Genomic DNA, 26,747 nt, shown 5'->3' with positions numbered 1-26,747 from the left:
GCACTTTCAGAGCATTTGTACTGACTAAATTTTCACTTTTGCATCCGGAATTTTTTCGATAGGCAACAAGGGTAGGAATAGGAGGGGGTAAGGGTTGGGATGGGGCGGGGGGTGGTAGGCTGAACCAACAGAAAAGTATGTAGTAAGATAGCCATTTCAATTTCTGGGACAATACCAGTGACCCTAACATTCAAATTCTTTCAAAAATACCACTACACAGAAAGGAGATTGATAAGTACACCTTTAAACCAACCAAAATATCTTTGTTTCTTTTATCTGAGTATCAATGTAAGGCAAAAATCACAAAACCAAAGAAAATATTGTTCACATGTCCTCAAGGTCTAGAAATACCAGTACACAGCAAATTACTCATCGGTAAAAGTCATGTAATTAATTTCTACTTAAAGGATTGAAATCTACTTAAAGGCGCCATCTCGTCTCTTTAATTAGGTGGCTAATTAACCCCCAGATTGTTCTCATCTGTTCCGGACACGAACAAACCTGCTATTCGAATAAACGTAGTCTTTTGTTCGGATTGAAGGTTATATACACACAAGCAGGCTCTTGAAGTTTCATAAACTCATCATGTATAAACAGAATATCATAACGATACATTCCCAGGGCTACCATATTATTGGTAGAGAAATCCACATTTTTTTAATAAAAGAAACTTGGCAATTCCACCAATTCCCCCGACACACATAGAGAACACAGTAACTACTGTAAATCTGAAAGTTTTGTACCAAAGTAAAAACTGGATTGTGCTATAAATCGGTACTAATGTGCTATTAGAATTACAAATAAGAACTAAGGATATGTGTAATCCCAACAAATACAGTTGTTGGGATTTGTAGGGGTAACACATATCCTTAGTTCTTATTGTAAACCTAATAGCACATGCTACCGATTTATCAGACTTGTCAGCTCAATCCAGTATTTACTGTGGTACAAAACTTTCAGATTTACAGTAGTTACTATAATCTCTGTGTGAATCGGCTGGACTCTTACATTAAACAGATATACCATTATACCCCATGATAGCTAAGAATGTATGAGATGGCAATGAAGTTCCCTTCACAGATTGTCATTTACTGTTTGTGTTTCAGAATGGCTAGTTCTATAATAACAACAGTACTCGATTGCTCCTAAAACTGTTTTCATTATATTTAACTGTCTGCAGTCTATATGAATATTCAATAGAAAGTTTCAACCTCTGACCTGGAAATAAGGGGGGATCAATGCGGGAGGGGGATGGATGGGGAATATAGCCCTGGGATCAAATAGTGAGACCTGGGCAATATTGCATAAGGAGTGGTATATTCTCATCTGCCAATCCCCTGTTACACACCGCGGGTATATAGATCAATATAGAACACATTGACGTGGTAAAATTGGGAGAAAATATCTCTTGAAACACAGAGGGGTATTTTGATACAGTCCTGACTCACCCGGTCGAGACGGCGCCTTTAAACAAGCAATCAATCGCTTGATCGACAGATCAATGTTAACATAATATAAGTGAATGTATGGTAACAACAGTTTAACTTGAAATTATTGCAGGTTGTTAACATGGATGTCAACCACATAAAAGGCAAACTCATTCAAATTCTCTTCTTTGGGCAAAAACCACATGTTTTTAACTTCAACATATATAGACATAAAATGTTTATCTATTCGTACATGAACACTGAAGCGTTAGCTAAGTATCATTAACAGTTTCCCTTTGTGCCGTTATAAACTTATTTATGAAAGATATGACTGACATTCAAACCATAAAAAGACATGTATGATTCACATTAACCGATGACAATATTCTACTTCATTACTTTTTCTCTGAGTATCAAATGAATTCTTATCAAATCTGTTCAGAACGTAGGTATCACCAAAAGTTGATCTCCAAAAAAAAAAAAAAAAATTGATATTAGTTGTCGTCTTCAATCAAAGCATTTCCTTGAAACTATTTTTCTGAAATTCTCATTTTCATCTGCAAATAGCAAATTCCTAAGATATTTCGTTCATAAAATAAGTTACCAGACCTGCTGGTCGTGAAAAGGAACCAAAATATTTAATTCAAGAACAGTCTCAACCTTTGTTCTTAGGTTATTTAAAAAGTGACGATACTATTTGCAAGCTGTTAAAATAAACAAAATTGTGCAAGAATATTAAACTTTCTTTTCCTTAATAATAATAATAATAAAAGAAGAAAAGAAAAGTACAGAGAGAGGCAGAGAGAGATGGGGAGAGGGGAGGGGGTGGTGGAAGGAGAACATAATTATCCTTTCCTTTCCCTGCCTCAAACTTAACCCAAAATTCAAAGCAATATTCTGAATACTTGACCAAAGTTCAAGATGTGTTTTTTTTCTGTATACATACACTGTTATGCAATGAAATATATATGTATTTATAAAATATACAAATTTCACCAAGTACACTGCAGACTATATCTGGACAAGTAACATATAAAAAAGGCAAAGAAACAAAAGAATAAACCTCATGGAACTTACATCGAATGGAAAGATACAATCATATTGCTGTATATTTTATTTATTCGTTTTTAATAAGTGAGTTATTAATGGGGGGATGCAAATTTTCAAAGAGATATATAATATTGAGAATGCTTTCTATATTATTTATGATGCAATTGGTGCTGGACTGGTATTTACATTTTTTCCCCCTCTTCTTTGTGGTGAATAAATTGACATATAAAGCACTGTTATACTACAGTAAATTCATCGCACCTGTTTGCTTGAAGTTCACAACTCTTGGTATGAAGCAGTCATCTTAACAGCCTCTGAAACGATAAGTTGGAATTCCTGCATAAAATTCACCAAGATGCCTATAGCATATAGTCCCTCATTAAGCAGTCACAAGTAAAGTTTCACCTGAGCTAACCTTCAGAAGTTTAAATGCCCTCATGTTAACACCCTGAGTCCAGATCAGATCCAGATCAAAACGAAACTTGTGTCTTATTACATACAATACTACTGAGCATGGGTAGCTATACGTATAGTTTGTACATAAATGCCAAGGTCACATTTGATACCAAGATCCATGATCTTTGGGTTGGAACTTGGTCGCGGATCAGATTAAAATATGCTAATTTGATCCGCCCTCGTTTAACTCAAAGCTCTGTGTTTGATACAGTTCTAGCAAAACTTAGTCCCAAACACTCTGTTAGGCTTTGGCTATGGAAAGATTGCTAACTACAGATTTGGTTATAAATGCTACTTGTTAAAAAAGTATCCACAGAACTGTTAAATTTTGTAAATATGTCCTGAATTCTCTGGGCATATTTATAACCAAACGCTGTGCCTCTGAGGGTTACCAAGTTCTAATACGAATACTTCCCACGAGTGAATGCATATATGCACGAATAAGAAAAAAACCAAGAAACGTACAGATAAACCGGTACAAATACAGTGGTGAAAAAAGACAAAATGGAAAGGAATACTATGCTACACCAAAATAAGAAAGGAGAAAACAAAGACAAATATTTGTTTTTTTGTAAGTTTTTTTGTAAGAAAGCCCTCCAAAAAGAAGAGGAAAATAAAAGCAAGAATCGGTGAAATGGTAGTACTGATCACTTTCTTTAAAATCTTAATCACGATGTGTTTTTTATTTGGTTTCCTTTTTTTTAAAACTTATTCAAATTGATAACGATTAAGTGCCTTATACTTCTAGTATAACATATTTGTGCATGGGGTTATAGAACATAAACAACAAAAATTCAAATACAGAACATGTCCTCCCCTTCAGTCCCCCCCTTCTTTTCAAGAAGCACAAACAAGTTATTTATAGCCTGAGGAGTAACAGTGACTTTACGAAACAGACAAGCTGCAGTTTGCCGCATCAGATGCAGCCACATATAATTATCCTGCAGCCAAATGTAAATAATTGACGACTATATTGCATTGACACTTATTTTATGTAATAATCCCTATATATGTTACACTGACAAATGTTACGTGATAACAGACTTGGAGGGAAGGAATAAAAAAAATTGACTTCTAATTCATTATGCAAAATGAAAACTTAACTAGACAAGCTAATACATGGAATCTACTATGAGGTTTTCTTATCGGATAGAATCACAAAAGTCTGTCCTGAATCAACTTGAGTAGTTCACTTAATAATTAAGTCTCTTCTACAGTGAAAACCTATGCTGTTTTCCCCCCAGACAAATGCTGCATTTTCAAGTTTGGTAAATATTGTAAACAGCCAATATGACAAATTTGGCATCTTTCAAAGTTTCTTGACTGGAATAAAATGGAAACTTCTAGACAAACAGCATTTTGGCATTTTATGACAGTCTTTAATGGGCCTACCAAATCTAGGCAAAATAGTAGCTGAGAACTGTTAAATTCTCCCCAGATAACAATGATTTCAAATATTTCATGTTGTTTAATCCAGCTCAAAGTAAGCAAATAGTCCTACTCGTTTCACAAGCTATTGAACTAACATTCACTTAAAGAGACCCCAAATTGCAATGAATTGCGAACCCACACAACTCCTACCCACATACAGGGTCAATTGTCATAAACTGAGAGCAAGTTTGTATCTGGCATTTTTTCGCCCGAATTGGCCGTCAATTTGGCAGGGTGCATCACAGAAAAACTGGGAACACTGATTGGTTGTAGTTACCTGCACTGCAAATTCAGATTATTTACTAGCGTTATGTTCCTACAAGAATAATAGACAATTTGTTCAAATTGATTCCCATGCAGTGTTTATGCTTCTAATAATTCTTCAATTTTGTTCACATTGATTCCCATGCAGTGTTTATGCTTCTAATAAATTCTTCTTCAAGAATGGATATTTTGTGCACATTGATTCCAATGCAGTGACATGCTCCTAATAATTTTACTTGAAGAACAGACATTTTGTCCATATCACTTTCCATAGAGACAAACTTGCATTAACATGTGGAAAGGGCTATATCCACAGGAGAAGCAAGCACACAATATCCAAGTTGCCTTCCTCTGATACTTTTTTAAGGATTTCATATTTTGACTTCTACTGAACGTAAAGCAAAAAATATGAAACCAGGAATGATTTTTATAAAAGACAGAAAGAAAGTTACCCAATGACAAAAAATAAAAAAAAAGACAATAAAGAAAAATATATTCTGATTTTTAAAAAAAAACCTTACAAGTCTTTTGAATTTCAAAACAAATACACAAACCTCTTGAATATGAAATATTTTGACCACAGAAAGCAAATTAAAACAGCTGCCTAAAGACATTTTGTCTTTAAAAAAAAGATTTGAAAAAACCATGATTTTGTCCTCACACCTGCAGACCCCAAATGTCCCTTTTTTTTGACAAACCTCTCTGCTACAGCCTTCCCCAGTCACGGTATATACCTCTGGTCTACCCCACCCTACCCCTCGCCCCTTTTCAAAATGAATTCATACTCAACGTAATTTGGGTAGCTGGGATGGGGGCAAGAAAACTTGAATCAGATTCTCTGGATTGTAAGGGTGAGTGAATCTTAATGACGGTTTATATTAGGCTACTGTCACAACTCAGTTTCAGGAAAAACATACACATTACTGCTAAAATGACATCAGTTTTGAATGAACACCCATAATCTGATGATGTAAATTTCCTCCAATTGTGTTAACAGTGAGACAAAAGTAAATAAACTTCAGAAAACTCACTGGGAAGAAGGAAAATGTCACCTGAGGTAACCACTGGTTCAAATCCCATTGTAGCCAACAACAATGTCTTTGCTCATTGCAAGCTGACACACACTAATTTCAATCAGAGTATTTGATCAAGTTTTGTACCCATTAATCTTTTGTTATGCAAATTGATGGAATTGCTAAGACTGAACTAAGTTTCCCTCACCAGACATTGAAGCATTTCCAGTTTTTTTTTGGTCACATCATTCTGATGCAAGAGGTAGAGACTTGAGTAAGTCTAAATAAAATATATCACATTTTTGATTTTCATGTTACTAAAGTGATGTTACTAAAAATGGTACCTTAATAATCTATTATTTCATTATTTCATTTCAGAGCTCTAGTTTTGTTTGCAATGCCTTTGCATATTAAACACTAAAAGGATTTAAGACAAGATATACCACTGGCAACAGTTTTAGTAAAAAATCGAATGAAAAGTGAAACAAATCTCCCCAAGTGTTGTCACTGAGACTATATTCATAAAATGAACAGATTAAAAGCCTCATGATCACTCAATTTTAAACCTGCAAACATGAAATGTTCAGCATTTTGTAGCTTTCATTCAGAAGTAGACTACCTTCTTCATCACTTAATGTAAATCGGTGCAGCTAAGTTTGTTATTTCCCTCTTTACTAACCTTGACCACATCTGTCTACAGAAAAAAATTCTGAATAATATGTCTGAATTAAGAAAATATAACCTCGTAGAGTCTTCCACAGCCGTTTTGTTTTCTTCAGTCTCTCTTCACCGGTAGGAACCCCTTGCCTCCTCACAATTCCAGATCGTCTGCACCACTCTCTGCTGACTGGAATCGACTGTAACTGAAGTCCATCATGTCATCAAAAGCGGGCCTTTTCTTGCATTTCTTCTGTACCACTACAAGCAGCACACATCCGATGGTGGCGCCGACTACGAAGGCCACAGACACAAAAATCAGGACCGTGACCACTTGGCTATGTCCGGCAGCTGTAGGACCTGCTGTAGGACCTGCTGTAGGACCTGCTGTAGGACCTGCTGTGGTGAGGGCCTGAATGAGGACAAACGAACGACAACCAAATTAGAGGTACTGTACATTTATTTCAGATCAATAGGGGTTCCTCCTTCTACTCTTGGACATGGATGTAAAAAGAATTACATTTTTACAAGTTGACAGTTGTACTTGTTGAGATATGACCTCTGGTGACCTCATATCTAAGACCTTTTGACAAAAACAGTCAGTTTCGTATACTCAAAATCATATCGGTATTTGCATGTCAACTTTCAGATCCCATAGAATTGTCCTTTGAGATAGAACATACATGTACAAGTATTCTGACATTTTGATGTTCTCTGATGACCTCATAAGAACTTTTCAATATCTGCTTGACCAATTGGCATATATTTGTACATCAAAAATTATGCAGTTAGTTTGTGATTAATTGGGGGGGGGTAGTGTTATTTGTCTTATTTGTTAAGGTTATCTGTTTTTTTTTGGGGAGGGGTGGGTTCTTTTTTAGGTGTTAAGGTTTTCTATTTTCTTTGATGGGACTACCATTAGATTAAGCCCACAAGGGTTTCTCAGTTTACTTCCTTTCACATATTTTACTTATTTGCAGTTATATTGTCTTGTTCATCTTGTATTACTATGTGTTGAAACAAATAAATCATCATCAATAAGAAGCATCATCCAATCGAGCTATGAAGCAACATCAAACTCCAACAAAACTTAAAAGGAATGTTTGATTACTAATGTAAGGCAGCTGAGGTCTACCCTCACACTGGCAATTAGGATGGTATTGAGAGAGGCATCCTATTTACGAATTTTTTTAAGAACATGAAGATCCATAAACTCTTTTGAAAGTGTTTGTGCGTAGTATATGGCCCAGGGGTTCTCCATAGGTGGCATGCAGGCCAAATCCGGTTGGTGGAAGATTCGGGCTCTTTTTTAAACAGGAGCACAATCTTGAACTAATTAGGTGTGCCTTAATAATACGTCTTAGAACATATTCGAAAGTGTAGTGAGAATTTGATTCTCTCTCAGGGCCAAAATGGTCCAACCAATGTCTCTCCCTGGCCCTCGTAGAAAATGACTTGAGAACCGCTGGCCTATAGCCTAACATGTTAGTAGCTTCTTACAAAATTTTTGTGACCACTAACAACTATGTCACATTTACATGCATTCCAGGATAGGGTTGGGCGATATTTGCTTTTTAACGTCACGATAAATAGTTCAAAAATTATCGCGATATTTCGATAATTTTCCTTGTTGTTTTTAGTGTGTTCCCGAACACACTTAAAACAACTGCCGGTTTCCCACCGGTGTTTTCGCGCAGCGAACACACCGAGCACGCATTGCGTGCGAGAATAATGGCGTGGGGTCCAGAGGCCCACCTTAGGGCCCGGTGAGGTCAAGGGGTGGAACCCCTTGTGGGGGTCCAGGGGCGAAGGCCCCCGGAAAATTTAGTATTTTTGCGTGTCTGGCGATAAAAAATTCGCAGTTGAGGATTCAAAATACTGACAACTTTTTGAATTTAAATTGTCACGAAATTGATGAAAATTTTTAAAATGACAAGTTAGAGTAGCTATCTTATGTGACAAAATGAAAAGAGATGTAATCTGTCTTAAAATCTTTAAAAAGTTTAACTTACAAAACTGTCGATATTATGAAACAAACTGCGTTCGGCAAAGCCCCATTTCTAGACTGCCTAACAATGTGCACTATACGTACATCAGTTTACAACTTAAATATCACGGTAGGCTGGCTATATGTGCTGCGAATTTTCCCAGGTACCTTGCCAAACAACCCCCCCGTCTAACACCTGTTTGCTAACATTTTTGGCACGTTTCCAAAAAAGTTTTCAAGGAGTAAACTATTTGGCTCAACTCTAGAATTAATTAGATCAGTCAGTAAAGGATCAGGTAAGTTATGCGCAATATTATCTTAGACGTTCGAGAAAAGTAGGTAAACATCCTCGTAAGTAAAACACACCTCAAGTCAAGCGACTCCTCCGCATGAACAAAACAATCTATTCCCCTTGAATATACGAGGCACAGTCTATACCATACAGACATAGCACGATATCAATTGGCCCTAATACTGTAGCTACAGTATGGCCATCTTTATGAAAGTAAACCTTGCATTCCCGTGTTTTAGGCCCCTTGGCATGATTAACTATATGCTAAATATTGTTTTCATGTCGTTGTAGATAACGTCAACTTCGCAAAAAATAAAAATTAGTAGTGTTTTTGTTGTTACGTGAGATCCGTAACCGACAAAGTGGTTAGGCAATTTACTGTACACTTAACTATCGTAGGATATTATTTTTTCCATTTTTTTGTGGAAATTCTAGAAAATACTTTCTTCTCCCCACGCTTAACACCAGATGTGGTCTTATGGTTTATTCATAAATGGGTGTACTAGAGCCTTTTTTACATGACATTAGATGCAATCAGCAAGATATGCCAGTTTCGCGTGAATTTTTCGAAAGTATTTTGCTTGATCTTTCGTAAAATTTGAAAGGTGTACCAACTTACCTTTCATACACATTTGGTAATTTCTCTACTGAGTATTGTTCTCTATACAGTCAATGTTGTAAAGGACGGGTTTTTACGAAGCTCAAAAGTCAGTTAATGAAGTTGATTAACCTATTTCTTTTCAACTCTCTTAACCATGGAATGCTTTTCAAACATTTTCAAATAAAACGGAGAAAGGATAATCAGGGGCGTATCCAGGATTTTCTAACCCGGGGGGGGGGGGGCAAAGTACTATCTAAGCTGAGCGCCACCATCTTGGCGATGTCTTGGCATTTTTCTTCTGCTCCCTCCTTTTCTCCCTTTCTACTTTTTCTCTCTCTTTTCTTTTTCTTTTCCCTTCCTTCCTCTCCTTCCTCCTCATTTCCCCCTATTTTTTCCCTTTTTTCTCTTTTCTTTTTCTCTCCTCTTTTTCTTACCCGGGGGGCGCACGCCCCAACGCCTCTCCCTGGATACGCGTCTGAGAGTGTATGTTCAGCTGGCATTCACCAGCCAGCCATGTAGATGATGAAGGGGGCTAGTAGTCCCAATATTGTGATATGTTGTGGGCGGAGGTCATATATTCGTTTGAGTTCACCAGGGGTCAAATTGTGGAAACCATTGTTTATCACTATATTTTAACAAGGACAGATGTCATATTTAGTATTTTGATGTATCACATTTAGTACAAGAAGCCAGTTGTTGAGGTGAATGGTCATTTCAGGACAGCCTGTGTCATTGTGAATTATTGTTTGTCACATCACACTGCTTTTCACTGTATTACTAAGATCAAAATGACATCTAATGATCACCATTTTATCTTTGTAACCATAACTTTGAAACAGCTTTGAATAATGAAAGGATCTAATTGAAATGGAGTTATATTGTGAGAATTACCGTATACACACAGTCTCTATATAAATTACAAAGCCACTATCGTTTATGCCAAAGAATCTACGATATGATGAATAGCAGCAACCAATCAAAGCATTGGCTTCATATGATTTGCTTTAAACAAGAAGATATTCATTGTATGTGTGGCTAAATGTGTAAGACTGCATTGACTCCTTACATAAGTGCTCATTCTGGACACTCAAAGAGTAAACTTCAGAAATAAGAGATCTGCCAAGCAAGATGATATACCAAATTGGAATTGGTCTAAAGTCCAAGTGCAGAAAACTGGACTCAAGTACTATAAACCTGTGGGTATTACACATTTCTTTGTGGGTATACTGTACGGGTGGGATCTACATTAAATACGTGTTTGTTGCCACATTGTTCAGTTCAGTGGTGTTGTTATTGTTTGTTGTGTAGGGCAATCAATCTTGTAAAGCTTTATACAACAGACTCATCACTACCTGGTTACACATCTCTAAATGAGAAATGGCGTTCCATTATAACAATTCCTCATTCATATAAACACTAAATAGACATGCCGTTTTACCTGCAACTTTAAACCAGGGAGTTGAAAAAAATATTCATCTGTTTGCACAAATCGTAGATATAACCCTCAGTGTCATCGTGTAAATTGTGTAAACAAGAGTACAACGACACAGGATTCGGTATTTTGAGCAGGTTTCCAATAACATAGTACTTTTTGGAATAATATCTTTCTTTCTTTCTTTAAAAAAATACGCAACTTCTCAAAAGAACCAACATTCTTCCAATCCTTTGTATAGATGATTGAATTTGTTTCAAAAAAAATAAATGATAACAATCAACCGCAAAGTAGAAGGTTAAAAACACTCCCAGGCGTTACAAAGAAGTTTCATGCTGAAAGCAGTCAATGATGCGTTTCCAAATTTCCTGTGATTTGTTTGGCTAATAGTCCCTACCATTGTCTGCAAACAATTTTTGCATTTATCGTGCTCAATAAACACAACGTATTATGTTTAAATAAGTTATTTATATAGCGCATTATACCGACTGTCTCAATGCAACTAATTGTAACGTTGCTGTCCTGTGTAGAGATAGCAAAGTTTGTAGGCTCTCATGTGTGTGCACCCTCAAATATCACAACGTGTAAGGTTGGCCACAGTGGACAAAATTCAGAAATTATGACGACATATCAGGAGGCAGGACTTTTTCATGTCTACATAAAATTGATTTGATGTGGACATAAATTCAAATTAATGCTGGCATATATTAAAATAATGCTGGCACCGTACCGTATATTAATGTGCATTTAAAGAGTTGTGTCTGTATTGCATGTATGGGCTACCACATTATGTCAAAATATTCTTGCTATGAGTTGCACTTCTCTTTATATAGTAAGTACACCTTGTAAAGGGTTTCAGTGCAAACACATGAATTTATTTGTAATCTAAGATAATACATATAATATTAATGTCCCCACGCTTCCATAGGCATGAGTTGTATAATTTGCATTTATGATTTTCAATATGCACATTATAAACCTATAACTATAGGATATCCGTTGCGCACAAGCCAATGTTTTTGTCAGGGGTCATACTAAGTATTGTGCGTTCCTGTAGAGGTAATTTAAAGTGCATGTTTTCATGGAGGAACGTGGGGACGCAAGTTTTTTCTGAGCGGACGCAAACAATTTTTAAGATGTTGTATCCCGGCTCTGGCGCAACTCTTAAAATCCCAGTAACATTACTGAGAATAATACTTGGTATTAATATAAGATTTTTCTATTTGTACAGCTTTCTGCTGATTTCTCAAGTCTTGCTAATGTAAACCTGTGAAACTACATTCTTTTCATTCCTTGATCAACATCTGGACAGAATGTTAGACAAGTTTACTAAAACAAGCTAAGATTTCAATGCACACAAAATGCAAGCAAGCTGCAGAATGTTCAGGTTGGTTGTGCATGATAAATTAATGGTAGTTTTATCATTTCAATTTGTATATGGTGGCATCCAATAAATATATGTTTGAACAAGAGTGGATAGAGGGTGTGGGTCGAACCTCTTTTTCATAGCACACATAAATTCAAAAGAAACATGTCCTAGCTGTGTTAGATCTGGTTATAGTTTCAGTTTCCGTTCCTTCATTCCAGTATAAATAGCATAAAATACAATTATGTTTAATAAGAGAGGATAAAACGTATGATAGATAAATTCCATAAAAGCGATTAAAGGCAAATTAAGAGTTAGTAAAAAAAGCAACAGTTTTCAAAGTGTTAGTCAACTGAAAATAATTAGGAATATCAATAAACATATATATTAAATCAAATCTTTTAAGATATACCATTTTGAATGAAAAAATATGCTCTGCATAGAAATGAATTTGTGATAATTTTAACCCAATATTATGTTGGTGCTATTGCACGATGTCATAGAAGTATGATGCTTTCATCGGTTTGAGTGCATGTGTGTGTATGGGTGTTTGCATAAATGTGTACGTGTGTTTGTGTGAACGCTCGCGTACTCGTACTTCAAGTCTGCGTGCGTTTTTAAGAATAATCCTTCTTTCGGGGTTTCTGCAATCCCTCTTGTGTTCTTGATAAATGTAAAGTGAACGGTCGCGGACTTATGGTGACCTGAGATTTCCGACTAAGTGATAATATCCGCTCTATCCAGTTGTAATTTGGCGGGTATTTTTGAACGTGCAGTAGGCATGAGGTATACCATGGAGCTGTTTATAGCTCCATGGGTATACCTACGTTGTGTTTGTTCAAATGTAAGGCCGGGCCTTTCTTAACAGAAACACTACCTAACAACGCTATACGTAAACACATTTTATTTTTCTTCGCACCGATTCGACCAACACTGCATAAAAGTCACCGTTAACAGGCACGTATCCAGGATTTTCTCACCCGGGGGGCGCGAATTACTATCTAAGCGGAGCGCCACCATCGGTTGGCGCGGAGCGTACAAGAAAATTTCAGGTTTTGATACTCCCCAGATCACCGGAAATGGCACTTCTCGGGCTTGAAAATAACCAACCAGATGTACACTTTTGCCTGAGAACCAAGTATTTCCCAAAAGTTTTTTTTTCCATCCATAACCTTTTGGAAGATGTCACCAGTCACACATCATGTTCGACCTCACCGCATCTCCTATGGATCATTGCTTTTGTAGGTGATTCTACGTCGCGGCCCACAATACCCGTAAGCCCCACTTTTCAAGGTTTTAAGCCCATTATTTGTTCAGAATTTGAAAATTCACAAATTCTCGTGAATAAATTCACTTCCAAACATACCCATAATGTTGCACAAAATATCATCTGTGGACAACCAATACAGGAAAACCTTCACCCCTAACAGACTGGTAAAAATTGCATGGAGGGAATAATGATGAAGAATGGTGGTCAGGGAATTTTCGAAAATTCAGACACAGTTAATTTATTGGTGTACATCTATTAAAACCTCTTATAACGGCTACTAAAAAACTTCGTTGAAGGAAATGAAAAAATACCAGATATTTCCGAAACCGAACACTACACATATCTACAGTTAGAGGCTGTTCATCCCGGAGCGCCATTTTCATGCTCACTGATATGATGTGATATCTGCTGTTTGCTTTAAAAATTTAAATAGTTGAAAGGAAACTGAAATAAGTAACTATTATCTGTTTATTGTGTAATGCTCCACCCGGGTGTAACGATGAGCCTGGCGGGCTCCTGGCCCAAAGGGGCCCCTATCAGGATGTCTAAGCAAGGGCGTCCTCAGAAATGTTTACAAGGGGGGGGGGAGTCAGTAGGTCATAAAGGTGTAACATTACTTGATACTATCTAGGCGGAGCGCCACCATCGGTTGGCGCGGAGCGCACAACGATTTCTTTGCCAAAAAATACTCCTAGATCGTCGGAAAAGACACTTCCCGTTCAAGTTGCATTTACACATCGGTTATTTTGAGATCTCATGTCTTAGGATTTTGACTTTCAATAATTTCAGTAATGCATTATGGGTCCTTATGCAATTAACATAACTAGAGAACTGTCGGTTAAGGGAAATCATTGAAATGTCAAATGCTTAACTTTTTTTTGTAATTTGTGATTTTCCAGGGGGAGTGGGCAAGTTCCCCCCTATACTGTATGGAGTAAAATGGAGACTACTGTACAAATACAGTAATCAAACCTTAGCATAAACCTAATTTCGGCTGAAACTTTGTCTCCATCTAAGCCTAATTTCCTGTGCTTTTTTACTTACCAGATACACCGATGGCATCTTTATTCTTACCTTTTATATCATATTTATAGGCAAGCCCTGCCTTCTTTTTCAAATGAACGCAGTTTCAAGTCTGTTGGGTGGTGGGTTATTGTTTTAGAATTTTTCAAAAAATCGTATGTCCCGATGTTGTACTCAGTACAACATTGGCTGGAATTGGGTTTTAAATAATATACTTCAGTTTTGATTATAATAATAAATAACATAACTAGCTCGACACAGACATTAATACCCAATGAGCTCATGATCATGATGTCCGTATTCCGAATAACGTGAAAATATGTATATTGTCTTGTTCAGTCTTTGCATGAGTTTTTCTTTCCCAGTAAAACGGGCCCTCCCTATCCAAAGAGGTATACCCTTTTTCTGTGCTTCAGTATAGCGGGCCCCCGTTTTGGTCGGGGCCACCTGGTTAGCACGGTCTGAGCCCATAGGAGTTAGGCTACTTTGCCCCACATTCTGTTCATTTCGAAAGACGCACAGTTTCAAGTTCATTACACACTGAAGGCTTCGATTCTTTATCTGCCTTCACTTAAGGGAAGATCTTAGGATTTTTATCCCTATCGCTAGATATTGCTAGATATCCATACAGTACAGTGCCCTTGGGATTTCTTGGATTTTTCGGGGCCTGATCTTGGGAAATTGCAATGTCGGAAGTGGTCACACTCTATGTAGGTCAGTTGCACGACCTCTAGACGTCACTAATATACCCGATCACTTGTTATCGATGAAGTGGTGTGTTGTCGGATTTTGTCAAGGTCTTGGTACTACGGGCGAAGGTCATTAATTAAGTTTCGTAACTTGGTCGAGTTCGAGACCAGCCAGTTGGTTTCATAGCACAATTGTACAATTTAAGGCGTCCATACACACACACTCGTTATCATATATAGAACTGGTGTGACAGGATTTTTTTCCTCCTGAAAATATTCCCCCCCGGGGGGAATATTTCCTAGAAAATTCTCCCCCCGGGTGGAGATTACCTAGGAAATATTCCCCCCGGGGGGGCATTATTCCTAGGAAATATTCCCCCAACCTGGAAAAATTCCCCCCCCCCCCCCCACCTTCATGTAATTCTAGTTTATTATTTTTTTTGTACACCTATCAAGGATATCTCATCATGGAACTATAATAAGGAGATTTTAACATTTTTTGGGCATGAACTTGGAATATATCATTCCTGCAATAAGGATATTCAGAGGAAATGTCTTGGGTTAGGGTTAGGCCATGAATGCAGTGCCATGAATGGAATGGGACTAGCTCTGATGCTCTGATGTTACTGATGTAGTCAAGTATAATCATTGTAAATTGAAACTATTACATTGTGTTGGTATGATGGTTCCACAGGAGGATTCAATGTTTATTGGGAAGGGGTTGACTTATTGATTATTGATTATGAGCTGTGGTGAAGCTCAATGGGATTATCTTAATTCATGGCTTATGAGGGTGAACATCAAAGGGATTGCTGCACTGAAGCAAGTTATACATACTGTTACACAGATAGTCCTGATTGATATGGTGTGGGAATGTTGGGTATATAGAGTGGACCCAAATGCCCTGGTCATCACAAATTTTCAATTTACATCATGGAGACTGAAGGAAGTGATAGATTTGCTGATAACGTTCGAAACATATTTGATATTTAAAACTAGTAAACTTCACTGTGGATAAACTTTATTCTGTGAATGATTTGAAGAAACAAATTGCACCAATCTTTGCAACACACTGTTCGCTGGCCACTAAAAAAATGTTGCGAATACGTGAAGGATATATTCCTAGCGTTTAATTGCCATGAACAAGCGATCGACCATCTCATCATACACTGAATTTGAGATATCGCCTATTGGAATATAGGAATATTATGAAATTCATTGCAAGCTAAAGACTTGCAGGTGCTGGCAGAAAAATTGATCATGCTTATGGTGGGGGGGTAAATTTTCAGGGTGGGGGGAATTTATCCTAGGAAAAATCCCCACCCGGGGGGGAAAATTTTCAGGGGGGGGGGAAATTTCCTGTTACACCGGTATATATATATAGATATCTACATTAGTGAGAGAGGAAAAATGGAAACGTCAAAAATGGAGTTGGTCGGTGTAAGGGGAAGGGTGAGGCGCACACCCCTTCCGTAATCCGCGATTCGTCACTGGCTACCCTGTGTATATAATAGTGATCAGCGCTGTAATTATGACTGTTCCTCTTCTCTTCCCGGTATCTTGGCGTTTATCTTCTACTCCCTCTTTTTCTCCTTTTCTCTCTTTCTTCTTTTTTTTTCCCTTCCTTCCTCTCCTTCCTCCTCTTTTTTTCTCCCTCTTTTTTCCTTTTTTTCTTCTCTTTTTTTCTCTCCTCTTTTTCTTACCCGGGGGGGCGCGCGCCCCCAACGCCCCCCCCCCCGGATACGCGCCTGATAATCGCATTTTTTCCACATTTATTTCAAATTTCTTTCACAAGAAATTATCGTCATTTGTTCAATCCTCAAAAAATATCGTCTTGAAAAAAAATTATCGCGATAATAATAATTTTCCATATATCGCCCAACCCTATTCCAGGACATTAAAATTATAAGAAATGTTCAGAATAAAGATTGTCACGTATAAGGAGGCATTTGACAAAATTAGGTAAAAAGGAATCGAGTGAGCTAAGTCTTTGAAGAAGGGATTCTAATTTTGGGATCTCAGAGTTGAAATCCCAGAGAAAGTTTAGAGTCATAGTACTACATCTACATCGATGCTCTGCAATAGACTGGTGTCCATCTCGCAAAGGTTGATTAGTGACATCACCAAGTCATGTGTTGCATATTAAATCTCTGCTAAGTACCTAGATGTTTTCACCTTGAAATTGTCAGCAGACGTTATTGAAATCAATTCTGGAGGCAAAGAGTTCCAATGTGTTATCGTTCTCGAAAAAAAAAACTATATTTGTAATCATCTGTTTTACAGCGAGGTTGGATGAACTTAGCTTGATTGAGTTGTCTAGTTGTACGAGCTGGCTTCTTAATGTAGGATGGGATAGGAATAGCAGTCTTTCCATTAATTGCTTTATGAAGTACAGATAATCTGTTATCCTTCTGATATATAATGGTTGCCACTGGAGGTCAGTCACTGGAGGTCAGTCATAATACCACTCACTGGACTGCATGATTTAACACTTGGGTATTGAAGAAAGGAACGAAGATGACAAGGCTGAATGGACATTTATCAAATAATATTCAATTCTGTAACTTGCTATGCACATTGATGATAAATTGATATTGATAAACTGTGATATTATGAGGGGGGAAAGATTGTTGTGTATTTACAGGCTGAATAAAGAAAGAGCTCCATCTTCCTCTGAATCAGTGAATGAGTGTGCGGGAGGGGGCGTATGTTGCACAGTAAACACTGTACTCAAAATCATGATAAAGGTGAACACTGACGAAATATTTCTTCTTTAATACTCACAGTAGTAGGATTCTTAGGAGGATCTTCAGGTAAATGACAGCAAATGGTACCCCCCTATGAAAACAGGAAATGGTTGAATTCAAGGTACAAATGGTGATAACAGAAAACCTTTAAGCTGCAGGAAAGTTCACGCAGGGATTTTCATTGACAACAAGTGGTATTGCCCTCCAATCAAAATAAGGAATCGTTAAAGGTATAGAAGAGAAAGACAACAACAACCACTAAACTGTACTACTACTACTATCACTACTACTATTACTACTACTACTACAAGTACTACTACTACTACTACTACTAACACTACTTCTACTACTACTACTACTACTACTACTACTACTACTACTACTACAAGTACTACTACTACAAGTACTACTACTACAAGTACTACTACTACTACTAAAACTACTTCTATTACTACTACTACTACTACTACCACCACTACTACCACTACTACTACTACTACCACTACTACTACTAAGACTACTACTACTACAGGCCTAGATTTTCTCAATTTTAGCCACTTGCTAAAACAAAATCCAAGTACTTAAAAATTCCACGGGCAAAAAACTCCAGTACTTACTGGCATATTCCTGAAAATACATACACCAGCTAACAATATTACTGGAGCAGATAAACCTCCAGTAGCTCACACAGAGCAGTTCATTGACAGTAAACCTTAAAACCCTAAAATAGTACAGTGGTAACTTTCACTTTTTTACAATGTGTGTTAAGTTGTCACTGTGATGTCCCTGGTATGCTACCATAACAATTACTATAATTAAGAATATCAAGTGAAAAATGGTTTCCATCCAATAAGGGCTACAGCTAAACAATGCAGGGGTTTTATGACGCCACTCGCTACAGAAAGAAGCAATGGTGTCGCATGAAATCACTACAAAAAATATGTACCACTAAATATGAAAGAAATGGATGGCTCTTATCACTTTATGATCTCCCAAGACCAGCTCAAGAATCTCCAATAACTTCAAACACGGTAAAGTGTGTCAGCTAACAATGACAACTCACAGACCATACTTTTAGAGCAATGACCACTACTATTATTACTACTACTAGTATCATTATTGTCATTATATTATTATTATTAGGATGATGATGGCCATGGCGAAAATGACAATATTTGTTATTATTATTATTTTTATTATTATTATTATTAGTTATATGCTCCAATTCTCAAAAGAAGTTCAATTGTATCAATTAATTACTCAGAATTTGTTGTAAAGAAAGTCAATCAGAAAAGAATTGTAAAAAGTCTGATTTGAAACACAAAACAACAGAAGTAAAATAACTATTTCATTTCTAAGATCTAGAACTTCAGAACAATTGGAATATATTTTTACTCTGACATTAATAAGAAAATCAGGTTAAATCTCCCAATTTTCCAAAGAGGCTGCATCAGATTTCTAATTTTTTGGCACTGTTCGTCAAAATTTCAACTACTTTCAAAGGCGTTTTCACAAAATGGCAGATTTCAACTTACCATGGCATCAGGTGCTGAACAGGTCTCAGCATACCAGTTGTCCTTTATGCAATGACCTTCTGTTTGTTTGTTTCCACAGTAATAGGATGTTGTCCCATTTCTTGTATAGTTGACACATAGATGAGATTCATAGAGACAAAAGACTGGTAAGAATCCTGAAAAAAAACACCAAAAAATGGAAAGCTTTTTCTTTAGGTTGTTTCCATGAACTGAAAATGTGCAATTATATATGACGAACAGAAAATATGAACGATTTTACAAGTCATGGGGGCAAAAAATCCCAGCAACGATGAGAAGCAGTTTTGGCAGTTTCCTGGAAAGTTGCAATAGGACATGCACAATATTTATCATTCTGTTTTCCATCATATTAATTCCATTTCCAGTGATCTTCCAAACATCACGATAGTTCAGACGAATTAGTCGAGCGATACTGACAAGCCATACGGTTTAGGGAAGCAGTATGTTAAAAGGCTTGAAGACTTAGTCAATTTGTTGGACATAGAGCTGAATAAATATGTCAGTCCAGGGCAAACTTTTTAATGGTCGTCCCAGACGACAATATTTGTGAGAACAACCAACATCAGCGTTGTAGGTTGTCCCGTGGATGACTAGTTGTTAACATCCAAATTCAGACTGCATTGTAAACTAATTTACCCACAAATAGGTTAAAATGGTATAAATTGGATTACATTCACCCTCCTCCTACGTCACTCTTGGATGTACGTACATAAAAATAAGAAATATAACAAAATTTTGTGGTAGACCCATGGTCCACCTGAAGCTGCGTTTTTACTGGCCCAAAGCTGCAGGGTGTTCTATTCACCAAAGCTACACAAGATCTGTCCTACAATACACATATGGGTCATGCATTCTTTAATATTACATGCAACATTTCTTGGGACACTCAAGTTTGCTTTTGGACAATTAAAACATAACACATGGTGGTCTAAAGGATAACCAGAAAGAGTCAGAATACTTTGCCTTGCAGTTACATAAAAATGTGTTTGACATTTGGTATCACCCTGAAAAGTATGTTTTATGTAACAATGGACTAATATGTCTTTCATGTGGTATAAAGAGTCATCTTGTTGATTGTTGATAAAATATTACCTTTTCGGAGAGAAAGAGAGAGAGCATGTGAAGGTATATATGTGTTAAGTATTTGATTTTAAAATATTATTGCGGATTTGTTTACGTGTTAATTGACTAGTTGGCTATGGCTTTAGCAGACTAGTTGGAAATCAGTTCTTTTCCTAAGGTACCATAGATACTAGATTACATCATTCAGGTACAAGTAAAATATATTGGACTGTTGTTTGTCAATGACCAGTGCATCTGTTGCATTCCTTAAAATGATTAAGGGATAGGTTCGTCAGACATCAACAGTAAATAAACCGTGAGGTGCGACCCAATAATCTCCACAAATTGTCGGTGGGTTGTGTGATTTTTCATGAGTCTGTAAATTTATCTACAATTTCGGAGCTTGTCTTTATTCATGGAGATCAAATAAGTTGATAATTTGTTTTGTTACGATTATTCCCATAGCACTTGTAAGCAAGTTTTCCATGCATTCTGAGCATATAATCTAAAGGCCTGATGAGTGGTGAATATGTCGTGATGGAAGATCCTGTTTGGTGGGCCTAATTCGCCGACCTCTTGTTAAACACCCATGATATTATATAATGAACGTACAGCCTCCCAGTCTAAGTCTACTAAATAATCTTACGAGACGAAATTCAAAGACGTTCCACACGAGATCGTTGAGGGGGAGTTCTTGCATGACTTCTCGGGATACAGAGAAAATACCTAGAAAATACGTTGGGGAAACATTACACTGTTTGGCTCCATATTATTAAAGCAAGTCATTGTTGTTATATTTCAGTATAGAGACAGAATTCTCAGTGTACAAAGGGTATTCGGAGGTCAGAGGTCAGATATAATATTACAACGCTTCTTTTAAGTTACTTCTTCTGGATTGTTTGTAGCATACAGATTTCAGCCATAATTGTTTTTTTAATAACCTAAAATAACAATGAGAAAGAGGATTAAAGAAAAAAAGTCACTGGATTTTCTACAATTAATCATTTATGTGTGTGGCTATTTCCAAAGACCCATTAGGAAGGCATTGCATCATGTGACAGTATTGGCAAATTCATGTCACAGCGTCTAGTTCTCAAAACTCGTCACAGCTAGAACAGAGCTTCTGTCAAACAAGACAGCAATGGTTTGGAATTTGTAGTTGACTTTGAGTACAACATCCAAAAAAAAACAGTGTGAGAGATACAGCTTTGCCCATCAACGCTAATTTTCTTCCTACTAATGTAAAAACAACAGTGTGAGAGATACAGCTTTGCCCATCAACACTAATTTTCTTCCTACTAATGTAAAAACAACAGTGTGAGAGATACAGCTTTGCCCATTAACACTAATTTTCTTGTTACTAATGTAAAAACAACAGTGTGAGAGAAACAGCTTTGCCCATCAACACTAATTTTCTTCCTACTAATGTAAAAACAACAGTGTGAGAGATACAGCTTTGCCCATCAACACTAATTTTCTTCCTACTAATGTAAAAACAACAGTGTGAGAGATACAGCTTTGCCCATCAACACTAATTTTCTTCCTACAGACTAATGTATCGTGAGACGACAGACTTGATCTGTCTTACGGTGCAAATGTAGCCGGGCAAGAAATGCTAGCCAGAACTACCACCTTCAGTTATTTGAAGGAATGGTATGTAGTGAAACAACACCAGGATTCCTGCAGCCTTCTATATAGTTCCATTGCCCCTTAAAAGCATTGAAGACTCGCCCCAAACCGCGTGCGGCCATCTGAAAAAGTTAACTTTCCGTTGCTTGCAAGTGACGTTTTGTTCGTGTCGCTACAAAATGCAGACAGTAATGAAACATGATAACTTGTTATATTTAGCTGGACCTGAGATGTCCATGGCTGTATCGTTTCTACATTGTGCTGTGGGTATTGACCGCAACTGTATTTACTGACTGTACACTAGTGTCTAATTATCGACGGTAGCAAGCTGTGTGTGTATTTTCTGGGATTGATGGTGGCGTCTAACACTTCTGTTACACCTCATTCGAAACTAGGTCAGATTACCGGTATTAGACGTTTCTTTTTGCGCGAATCTTCACACACTTTAAGATATACACCAGGAGGCCAAAAATAAAACAACCTTTTCCTTTTGATCAGATTTGTTAACCACAACAGAGCTGACCAAGGCAAAATATGCTGTTTAACACTGACACTAAATTTAAAAGCAGCTGTCTGCAATGGAAGAGAATAATGTAGTGTTCAACAATACCATGGTAACTATGGTAACGGTGGAAAAGAACTGCTATACAGCTGCTTCTCACATGTATAGCAATTTGAACATTTTGCACAGCATTTTACAATGCGATACCGGAACAATTTACTCCTTGAACTTGGACAAGAAATGTTTACGTGAACGGTTCCTTCTGAGAGTACAATCAGCCGCTTTAAAAGAAGGAATTAATCAAGTTTTTATTAATATTTACTGACCTTCTGAACTGTAATGGTCACACTTTGACAGAGTTTCTACTTCAACACCGTTAGATGGATCACTGGTTACCAGGGAAGGGGAATTGCAGTTGTCATTCTTACAGCAATAGAGTTTTCCAGTCTTGCCATCAATCTGTGAAGTCAAAAAAAAAAAAAAAAGAATTTGGAAGGTTCTTTGCAAAGTGCATGATGAAATATTTGTGAAAGTTACTTTGACCTACAGAACAGAACCTACATTACTGTGATACTTAATAATTTGGACATCAATAGCAATTCAAATTTCTAACTTTACAGGAAATTTAGTACTGTTTGAAACCATGTTGCATGCATTTGTAAACACTGGCGCTAAAGTTCAGTGTGATTGGCAGGGTAGAGCATGGGAAGTTTGTAGACATATTGATGAAATACTATAGAATTACTACTGAATGCAAATTTTCCCAATCCAACTATCCCCCCCCCCAAATAAATAAATAAATAAGCATCCAAACAGAACACAAACAAACAAACATATGATCTTTTCTGGCTAAACCTTGTGCCGAAACTATCACGCCTACAAAACTGCCTTTGGGTTTGGTCCTCTCTGGATCTCACTGCAGAAGGTTGAAGTGTTATCGTAAAGACACTTGCTCTTGCAGGTAGCTTACCTCTTTCTATTTCTGCCAAATCAAGCTTAATAAAAGAAGTTGAACGTGTGATGGCTAATTTTATGTGGTCAGGCAACCCTGGTAGAAGTATTAAGCGAACAAGTTTATTTAATACTGTTGAAGACGGTGGATTGAAGGTGAAAGAGGTTCATGAATCGTTTAGAATGTACGTGGGTACCTCAAATTTTGTGATGAAATGAAAGGGGGTTCGATCTTGTGATGAAGAAAAAAATAGGGTTTGGAAACTTTTCTTTGAATCAGAGCTTAGTGGCTTTCAAGAAGGACCTAATTGTTTATTGTAATTGTAGAGAGGATGACAACTCTGGGATCCCAAATCACAAAGAAAGCAAGAATGAATGACTAAATGCATGCATACATGATTGAATAACTAAAGCAAACTACTTGTTGTTAACATTGGGGCTAGGAATGATATATCCCACTGACCCACTACTCACTGGATTAAATTAAAAGTGTTGTACAAGGTTTTTATATGCATTTCTGAAGTTTCATTATCCTTGATGAACTAAATTTAGCTGGAAACTGCATCTCTTGTATCAAGAAAAAGAGAAGCATTTCCAGGAAAGAGTATGCTTAAGTATGAACTATAGTTTACTGAAATATTTATCAGAGACAACAAAGCATGAGTGAAGAATTGAGCAAAGCCTAGGTTTGATACTCCTGTAGGTGTTATCATTAAGTAACATTTGACCTAAATTTAATATAGATCAGTTAAAAATTTGCTACCAACCAAAAAAATGACAGTAATTAAAATAATGTCATATTTCGGGCATGATATTATTTTTCCTTACCGTTTTATTTACTGCACTACCATCCAGACAGTCTGAATCGGGTTCTTGGGTGCAAGAAAAGTCTAGAGTAGAAGCTGAATCTATTTTCAGTTTTGGAGAGTCATCGTTAGGGTAGTAAAAGACTTGACAATAGAATTTATCTTCCATTTCTGGAGAAACAGCAGCAGCCCTTCTTTTTCTACCTGTCTCCGTTGTATTGTCTGCTTTGGCTGGTGGTTCGGTTGTGCTAGTTGTCATCATGTCAGTCGATGTCAATGGTTTATTAGTTGAAGTGGTAGATGTGTTAGTGGTAGATGCAAGTTCTATTGTTGTTAGTTCCGTTGTTGTAAGTTCCATTGTTGTAAGTTGCATTGTTGTAGGTTCCATTGTCGTAGGTTCCATTGTCGTAGGTTCCATTGTTGTAGGTTCCATTGTAGTGGTTCTTCCCTTACCTGTACATGGTGTCACTTGAACGTTGGCCCAACTTTCAGCAAGTTTTATCTTATTGCTTTGATCAAGTATCAATGAACCTTGGAAGCACTGTGATGCAAATCTACAGGAAAATGTCAAATTGTGAGTATAAACAAACAATATAGCGAGAGTGGTTGTGGTAGAAGGGGGGGGGGGGGGAGGGGAATGAGGAATGGGGTTGTGGCCCTCTTTAGGGTCACCAAACAAGAAATTGCAGATATTTGTGGAAAACAAAAGTGGAGAAAATCTTGACCATAAATTGATACTTCTAAGTTAGTTCTAGCTATATAGTTACTTACTTCTTCTCACTACCATGAAACCCAGGAAATAATTTATCCGGTATTGCATCTCAAAATGCTAAGCAAGATGTGGCAAATTGCTATATAGTAAAGGCTTCATAATTGACGCACCCCCGTAATTGACGCACCTTCAATTATTACTAGCAACGATACAGCAGGCCACCTAAACTTTTTGCAGTCAAGCAGAATGACATATTTCATGAGTTTGAATCCATTTCAGCTATTTGCTGACCAAATTGTGTTATTTTTTAAGGTTTTAACACCCTCCCACCAGTTTTGCACATTTTTTGGTCATTTGGATATCTTACTCCCTAAAAATAACCAACATTACCTCAATATGATAACACTGCTTTCTGGAACCTGACCAGTCTGAGCTTAGAGGCTCAGAGCATAGCAAACAGCATCTAAAGTCAATGGATGTATACTAAGGCCTACACTACAGTTAGCTTTACAACGAATGTGTCAATTTAGGGGTATGAAAGAACTTGACACGGCAGACATTTTGTGGTCAAATTCTGCTCAATTGTACGGTGCATAAGCACAGAACCTTAAATATTTTGAGATCATAACATTTCTGCGGAACTACACATATGAAAAACACATACAGTCGAGTGATTTGGCTATTTCCTTGATAGATATCGTTGATCAAATCCTTAAGTGCGTCAATTATGAGCCTACCATGCTACATGTTGAAAGATGTGTATGTATGTTGAGACTAGTTGAACACTAGTAGTTGTTACTCAAGAGTTTCACACATTGAGCGATCATCAGACAACTGTTCCAGAACATATATTTAGCTCTGTCCACCAGACAAAGAGCACTCTGCGCCAAGATAGACGCAAACCAACCATCTATATATTTTTGTGGTATTTTTGGAATTTGAAAATCTAATTAGCCTACTCCCAAAAAATAACCAAACTAACCTCAATATGATACCATTACTCTTCCATGGGACCTGACCTGTCGGAGCTAAGAGGCTCAGACAATAGCAAACAGCATCCAGAGTCACTGGATGTATACTTACACAAAAGTTAGTTAGCTTTCGACGAATGTGTCAATTTCGGGGTATGAAAAAACTTGACACGGCAGACATTTTGTGGTCATATTCTGCTCAATTTTTAGTTGTGTTGGCACAGAACAATGAATATTTTGAAATCATTGGATTTCTGGGAACTACACATACTAAAAACGCATACAGTTGAGAGATTTGGATTTTTCCTTGATAGACATCGTTTATCAAATCCTTAAGTGCGTCAATTATGAGCCCACCATGCTATACTTACTTATAAATAGTAATACAAGTATGCATTAATTGTTACTGTTAGACTAAATCGTTCTCATTTCTTTATTGAGATTGTTTACGTCCTACCCTTGTTCGCCTTCCGCATCTGCAGCTCTCGACATCGACATTATTAGAACAGTCAGCACGAAGCCGTAGAAAGATGATTTCACTTGAAAAGATTTCATCTTAAACTGAGTTTTAAAGCCTAGGCTAGAATGTAGAAGTAGAACTGGTTTAATAAAAGTACAAATAAAATGTTTCTTCGTGTCGCCCAATGCTGCTCAATCTAACTTGGTAACTGAAAGGTCGAGTCCTCTCTCAGAGCCTGATATCGCCAGGTATCCAATTCCTTGTAATATATTAAGAGTTATCAGTAAAATAAATATTATAGTAATACATATATGCCTAGTGTGTGTTTATCTTGTGCACGGACAACGGTTACTGTTCAGTGCTGCCTAATGTTAGGCCAATACTTGTCTCTTCGAA

At 37.1% G+C, this 26,747-nt stretch overlaps 1 protein-coding gene across 1 annotated transcript; it reads right to left on the bottom strand.

Annotated features, from left to right (window-relative positions):
* Positions 1 to 242: 242 nt before the first annotated feature.
* On the bottom strand, positions 243 to 26,709 carry LOC139967740 (uncharacterized). The gene is made up of 6 exons (XM_071971790.1): positions 26,349 to 26,709; positions 24,231 to 24,762; positions 22,778 to 22,910; positions 19,241 to 19,395; positions 17,743 to 17,796; positions 243 to 6,710 (listed from the first exon to the last, which is right to left on the bottom strand). The coding sequence occupies exons 1-6, from the start codon at positions 26,444 to 26,446 to the stop codon at positions 6,453 to 6,455; spliced, it is 1,230 nt and encodes a 409-aa protein (XP_071827891.1). The 5' UTR covers positions 26,447 to 26,709; the 3' UTR covers positions 243 to 6,452.
* Positions 26,710 to 26,747: the final 38 nt, after the last annotated feature.

This window comes from Apostichopus japonicus, chromosome 5 (assembly GCF_037975245.1).
Source record: "Apostichopus japonicus isolate 1M-3 chromosome 5, ASM3797524v1, whole genome shotgun sequence".
Classification (NCBI taxonomy): Eukaryota; Metazoa; Echinodermata; class Holothuroidea; order Aspidochirotida; family Stichopodidae; genus Apostichopus; species Apostichopus japonicus.
The sequence above is the reverse complement of the archived record's forward strand: the minus strand, read 5'-3'. Positions and strand labels throughout refer to the sequence as shown.

What these genes read in the sequence shown, in the direction of transcription:
- LOC139967740 (XM_071971790.1), bottom strand. Translation starts at nt 26,446, where the DNA reads ATGAAATCTTTTCAAGTGAAATCATCTTTCTACGGCTTCGTGCTGACT. An exon ending in GTTCAGCACCTGATGCCATG is followed by an intron (nt 17,797 to 19,240) that starts GTAAGTTGAAAT and finishes CTGTTTTCATAG; the next exon opens with GGGGGTACCATTTGCTGTCA. An exon ending in CTCCTAAGAATCCTACTACT is followed by an intron (nt 6,711 to 17,742) that starts GTGAGTATTAAA and finishes GTCCTCATTCAG; the next exon opens with GCCCTCACCACAGCAGGTCC.